At 51.2% G+C, this 6,941-nt stretch overlaps 1 protein-coding gene across 1 annotated transcript in view; it reads left to right on the top strand.

Moving 5' to 3' along the window:
- The window catches only part of PI16 (peptidase inhibitor 16), a 9,153-nt gene extending 6,021 nt beyond the window's left edge, over positions 1-3,132 (top strand). The window contains exons 6-7 of the mRNA XM_085302262.1: positions 1-1,309; positions 1,689-3,132. The exon at positions 1-1,309 is cut by the window's left edge and continues 31 nt beyond it. Of these exons, the coding sequence (XP_085158388.1) occupies positions 1-1,309; positions 1,689-1,831 (1,452 nt within the window). The 3' untranslated portion in view covers positions 1,832-3,132. The remainder of the gene's footprint in view (positions 1,310-1,688) is intronic.
- Positions 3,133-6,941: the final 3,809 nt, after the last annotated feature.

The raw sequence follows: 6,941 nt of genomic DNA, 5'->3' as shown, positions 1-6,941 counted from the left end.
AAACCCACAACCACACTACCCACCACAGCCAAGCCAAAACCCACAACCACGCTGCCCACCACAACCACGCTACCCACCACAACCACAGCCAAGCCAAAGCCCACAACCACACTACCCACCACAACCACAGCCAAGCCAAAGCCCACAACCACACTTCCCACCACAGCCAAGCCAAAACCCACAACCACGCTTCCCACAACCACGCTACCCACCACAACCACACCCAAGCCAAAACCCACAACCACGCTACCCACCACAACCACACTACCCACCACAACCACAGCCAAGCCAAAACCCACAACCACACTACCCACCACAACCACGGCCAAGCCAAAACCCACAACCACGCTACCCACCACAACCACAGCCAAGCCAAAGCCCACAACCACACTACCCACCACAACCACAGCCAAGCCAAAACCCACAACCACGCTTCCCACCACAACCACGGCCAAGCCAACACCCACAACCACGCTTCCTACCACAACCACGGCCAAGCACAAACCTGCAACACTGGCACCTACCACGACCACATCATCAACCGCATTAGCAACCTCAGCCAAGCCAAAACCCACAACCACACTACCAGTCAAGACAAAACCCACCATGCCAGCAGCTGCCACAACAGCAGCCAAGCCCAAACCTACAACACCAGCACCCACCACAGCCAAGCCAAAGCTCACACAGCCAGTACCTACCACAAGCATTACAGTCAAACCAACACCCACCACACCAACACCCACCACAACTACTTCTGTGGCCAAACCAAAACCCACTGCTACAACATCAGCAAAGCCAAAACTCACTACCACAACACCAGTACCTACCACAGCGATAACAACTCTGCAACAGAAACCTACCACAACTACAAAGCCAGCACTCACCAAAACAGAAGGACCTATTCCTACTGAGGCAGATGGGCTAACGCTGTCCTTTGAGCCCACGTTAGACTTGGATTATAAAATATCTCCAGACACAGAGGCAGACACTGGAGAGCCTGTTACCCCCTTAACAAGTGAGGCTCCTGCCTTATTAGAAACGGGCACAGCCTTCAGCCCAAAATCAGTCCCAGAAACAAATAAAGGTGTGAAAGACAGTGGAAGAGAGAAGCCAGTCTTCTCCTTTTCCAGTCCATCTCCATCTCTCAGCCAAATTATTCCAGAGATCAAGTTAGGTTTCAATAAAGCTGAGCTCATAACTCCCTCAAAGTCAGTGGTCTTCAGCCCTGAAGAGCCCACCTTCTTGCGTTTAACATCATCTTCCAAAGAAACAAAGGGGCAGAGCCCCGCTTTCCAGACCTCCCTCTCAGGTAAGGTTATTGTGGAATCTGTTCTGGCATGGACACACAGATGTTAAATGATCCCCAAGCAGCATGGAGTGTGCTTGGGAGGAACCAGCATCAGACTGGTCCTGTGGATCCTCTTGAATGTGGCACCAACCTTTTACCTCACTCCTTCTCCTAACATTGAACGGGGCCATTTGGATCTGTCTCATTTGTGAAGCATGGRTATGTTTCCAGCCTGTGCCCCACTAACCCACTAGCTGTGTTGTGCCTTCTCAGGATCTGTGCACTGCTGCATTGCACCTCGGGCTGTCTTGGTGCACGTCACTGACGGACCTGCATGAATGGAAGTTTCTCTTTTGTCTAGCTCTTCCCCTCTAAGTACATTTTTTTCCCCTTCTGCCAGCAGATGCCCTGAACACTGAAGAAATGGAGACAAAATCAGATCAGACAAGCATGGAACAGCCTAGGGCTGGAGCCCCCAGCACCTCGTTTGGGCTTTCTCTCTTCCTTCTGCCCAGTGTCATCCTGGTCGGCCTTCTTCTTTGAATGGTCTTTCTCAACTGTCCCTGCACCAATTGTCAAGGCTTTCTTCAGCATTGGTCCAACAACCCTGGTAGGCTTGGGAGGCCCTACGGACAATTCAGGTTACCACGCTCTCTGCTGGGCCTTCTTCCACTGGCTAACCTGCTCCAGCCTCATTGTGCCAAGGGTGGCTGGCGGTCCCATAAGCACTAGGTTCCCTACCTGAGATCTGAGGGTAGGAAGGTGACTGCCATTATGCTGGTGGCCATGGACACTGACAGCTCACCTTTCTTCACAGCCAGCCTGGGTTTCCAGTCCATTTCCAAACTGGAAATGATAAGCAGTCTCATCTCCCTGTGTGGCTGGCAGGCCCTGCCTCACTGTTTCCACAGGAAAAGCAGAACACCTTGGAAACCTAAATGGAGATGAGATTTGGTTGTTGGTTTGGTGTTTTTCTATCAGGATGAGTTTCCAACAAAAATGCTCTTTTTTTTTTTTTTTTTTTTCCTCCTGATGTGCCTTTGTGTCTCAATTTTGGTAAAGTTTCACCCCTGCTTTCCTTGTCAAAAAAAGGTGATGTGTTCTTTATTCCACAGGAGAGGAAAAAAAAAAGACTATTTACTTTCTGTTTCTGATACAGCCGTGGCCAGTACTATAAAGATGTACTCCTTTCTCCTCCTCGCACCTCTGCAGTACTTGCCTCCTACCTCGCTTCTGTCTGCTGTATGTATCCACTCCACAATTAGTCCATTGCTGTGACTTTATTTTACGCACGTGCGTGCATCTGTGTGCATGCACAGAAGAAAGCTTGTCAGTACTAGAAAGGAGCTACTAGCTCCTTCATAAAGCGTTTTTCTGCATGACTTCCCTCTTTGTGTAACTTAAGCATATGATGTATTTGAAGTTAGATACGGATCCTGGTTGACATATATTTCACATGTGGTGGAACCTGGTCCAGGAGAAGAAAACTGATCACGTGCCTTTTGTGCAGTTGGAGCTTGAGAGATCCCAAGTGAATGATGTTAGAGCTAACAACGGTTCCAGGACTAGTTGCAGGACAGCTTTTGCTCTCTGGGACACTCGTGTCTTGTCCCCTCATGTCTCTGCTCTATTCATCTTAAGATTTCCAGAAGGRTGTGTGAAATGTGACAAGTTTTGCAGAAGGGACTAGGAGAAACAGTCCTTCCTCTGACTGTTGCATCCTTTGGTTTCTTAATGACGAGGTGGAAAATGACCTGAAGTCCAATATTCTTGTCCTCCCTCAGGGTGCTGTTTTCTGTGCATCCCCCAGGGCACTCACTGAATAAATCCTGTTGTGAAAGCCATGCTGTGGGGCGTGCAGTGTCTCACTGTGGCATCCAGAGGCTGGGGATTTGCTTACAGTGTCTGAAAGAAGCTCTTGGTTGTGTGCTCATGGTAGACTTGCTTGAAGTCACGGTTTCTGGGGATAGCTGATGGTTTGCTTTGGCTTTCCAAATGCATCTGGGTGCCAAAGTCCCAGAGGAGTCATGGATTCTGCAAAGTTGCAACTGTATGTGAGTAAGACTGCCTAAAAGCACCAGGAAGAGATTTAGCATGACGTGGGGAATATTCCCCCAGCTCCCAGCTGAGTGCAGAGCAAAAATGCCATCAGGAATTTTGGGGCAAGGAAAGCAAGAMGAAGAGAGCTCTGAGTGAAAAGGATTGAAACTAGGGCTGGAGCTCTTCGGGTTCCCTGTTCAGGGAGGCCCAGCAGCCCGCCTCATCCTGAACGCGCGCACTCACACACACATTTTCATCTTTGCAGCAAAAGAAAGAAGTTAAATGCAAGTGTCCTTCCTTCCCCTCCCCTAGGCACCGTGTTTAGGCAGCATTTTCGCTGCAAAACTTCACRCAGTGACGACCAGCGTGCAAGGAAACAGCCTGGTGAGGAGTAAACCCATAGCATGGGAGGGGGGAAGCACCAGCAGTGCTGAGATTAGATCTTTGCTTTTGCCTCTCCCCATACTTGCGCCCCTGCTTTGCCTGATAAGGCTGCCTTGAGGCTTTGTATTTCCCTTCTCCCTTTAATCTTGCTGTAGGAGACCAGCGGCACCAGCTCTCTTACAGGAAGCCAGCTGCCTGCGGGGTTTTTTTAGGTCATGGTCACTGCTAGCCCTTCTAAATGGTGGCCGGCAGATGGCGGTGGGAGAGACACTGCAGAAAACTGGGCAGCTTTGAACTCGCTACACAACCCTACAGAGAGCTTAGTGCTTTATTTAATCAGAAGCATCAGCTGTATTTAAGAATCAGATTAAAAATAACCTCCTGCCCAGGTGCTGTGGTTGCTACATGGTCTCCTTGCAGGCTGAGCTCCTGGAAGCTGTTGCTGAGCTGTGTTCAGTGAAAAAAAAAAATCAGCCTTGGGCTAGTGACAGATGATGAAAATACAGCCRGAGATGTTACCGTTTGCTTGTTGTAATAGGCCACAGTCTTGCTAGGGGTAAAGCTGGGCGAGCGTTTCAAGACTGTGATCATTACTCTGTATGGGCAAAGGAGAGGGCCATAGCGTTAACTCCCTACAAATGGCTAAAGGAGCAGAAAAAGCACTTCTCCTCCAAGCAAAATCAGGACATTTGGGCAAYGCTTGATGTTTTGCAAAGCCGGACACCCCCCCGCTTCCCTCCTTGCAAGAGCCCTCCCCAAGCAGGGAGCAGCAGCATTAGCACAAGCCTATCGAGATAATTGTAAGCCTTGCACGTTTTAGCATGGTTTGGGTGCTCCTGATCCTAGCAAGAACGGATGAGTTTCATTTTTCTGAGGGCTTCAACTTCTAGAGTCAGGCAGTTGTGCAAGGACCTATTTATATAAGTTCCTTATTACAGAAAATTAGAAACCAGAAGGCAAACTGCCTTTCCTGTTCCCTCCCTCTCAGCATCCCCAGGACGGAGGTGCAAAGAGTCTCCAAGATAAGGGGGGTTTGGGTCGGTTTGTTTTAATTCCAAATCATGGGTTTTTAGGAAAGGTGACTGCTCCACAGCGGCACAGGTTGTGGCACGCAGGGAAGGCCACAAAACACTCAGGGGAGATATTTGCAGCATTTCCAGACTCAGGTTTCTACCACTTATTTCTGGGACTGGTCTAAGGTGGGTATGAAGGATGCTCTGGCATCRTGGCACGCTGGAGAGCAAAAGCCACAGGTCTGAGGAGAGGAAAACAAAGTGAGACATGGGCAAAGATGCTGCTTTGGAGCTGCTGGTCGCTGGGGCAGCCCCACAGCCATGCGCACAGCCGGAGGAGGCAGCRGTGGTGTTGCAGRCGGTGAGTCGGCAAAGAGGACCCAYRCCAGAAAGGCACATGTGGAAAGGGCCAGGACTGGCTCTGTCTGGAGACAAGGAGCCAGCTCCATCACAGGGAGCCCTGAGGTTTATCCATGCCCGGAGTTATCTGAGATCAGCCCCATCCCTGGGGAGGTCGAAGGAGATGGGACAAGGCTGGGGCTGCTCTTGGGAGCGGCAAGGCGGGGTGCCCCATGTGGCAGGGAGCAGGGAGCTCTCGGCACAGCCAGAGGCCTCGGGCACAGTGCAGAGCGTTTCTGGGACTATCGTCCCTCCCACCATCATCTTCCCTCCTGCCATGGCCCCTGGGCTCACTGACACGGCCACCTTGGCACACCTCGGCATTTTGCCGCCAGCCGCGGTTAAAACCACGGTGTTGCGATTTCTGCCTGCTGCCCTGGGACCCGTTTTGCAGAGGGGCAATGGACTCGCTCAACTCAAGGAGGTCGCTCGGCTCCAGGAGCTCCCACGAAGACGGTGAGTCCGCAGGGTGAGGGGCTGGGTGGCGAGCCATCCTGACCGGCTCCTTGTGGTGGGGATTCACAAGATGGGACAGGCCTGACGCCGGTACGTTCGGCCAGCTGGGAAGTACTCATCCTCCTGCCCGGACACAAGCGGACATGTGGGTCTCGCTCTGCGGGGAAGGGGTGCTGGTGACAGGGGCTGCATTGTGCCCTYGGTGGTCTCAGCTGCTTGGCCAACCTAGTCTGCCACCCCCCGCATCCAGGCTGCGCCTTGCTCCGAAGTCCTCCTTCCCCTCCGTGCTCCAGGTCATGTGGAGCAGTTGGTACACGACGCACAGAGTCAGGAACTCCAGCCACCACTCTAATGGTCCCAACTCACCAGCCACGCTCACAGCAAGGCAGTGAAAAGGCACTGTTGAGAGAAGCCAAAATAACTTTGTTTTCACAAGAGTGTGTCACCAGTAATGTTTTATTCATGGCTTCCAGCTCACACAGTTTCACCAACGAAGAATCCCTGCATTAACATCAAGGCAATGGAAAGGGGAAGAGTGCACCCTGAACTGACTTCATTTGTGACACCCAAAATTAAGCCTTTTCCAGGAGATACCTCTCAAATATGAAAATGTGCTGCCCTGCTCACAGGTTTGTGCTGCTGTTTTGCAACTTCCAAGCAATTTTGGGGTAGAAAGCTTGCRCGCCTTAGCAAGCAGCTAGAGGATAGTAATGCGAATAAGAGGACCAAGCTGCAGTTTTGTGCAGCAACGCACCAGGACTGCTGAACAGCCAGATTTATGGTGAGAGGACAGCATTCCTGTGCTGCTAGATACTGCAGGATACCCACCCACCAGCTGCTGCCCAGCCTGAGGAAGTCACGTCCCAGCCTCGTTGCAGCTACATTTCATCCCAAGAAGCAGAGGAGCCTCAAACTGCTTCACTTCCGTAAGTCCCATGACCCAAGCAGGCAGGTCTGTGTCTCCTCATGCATTCCTCAGGCTGAAACTGGAGGGCTCCAATTTCTTTTTCCAGCTCTCTTCTCCCCACTTCATCTGTGCCTGTGTCCTCTGCTTGCCCTTGGTCTCTGATGTCTCAGATCTCACACGTTTTCCTGACAGCGAGATGGCAATGATAATGGCCTAAGATGTCCTTCTCTCTTGAAGAGCTGGCACAGCCCTGATCAGGTTACAGACCCACTCATGATCTTGATCCTATTTGTGCTGGAATACAGCAGATGGATGGTTCCATCTGCTTCTAAGAAAGGGAAGAAATGACTATTCCCTATCCCTTGTCAAGTAGCAGAGCTCTAAAGCAYGCTGCCTTTTCAAATGTCTGTTGTCAGATGTCAGGGTTCTTGAGCTGGGAGGGCCCAGAAGGATT

Source organism: Rhea americana, unplaced genomic scaffold (assembly GCF_003343005.1).
Source record: "Rhea americana isolate MKP2758 unplaced genomic scaffold, rheAme1 scaffold_189, whole genome shotgun sequence".
Taxonomy (NCBI): domain Eukaryota; kingdom Metazoa; phylum Chordata; class Aves; order Rheiformes; family Rheidae; genus Rhea; species Rhea americana.
Note: the sequence above shows the minus strand (reverse complement) of the source record. Positions and strands in the feature narration are given on the sequence as shown.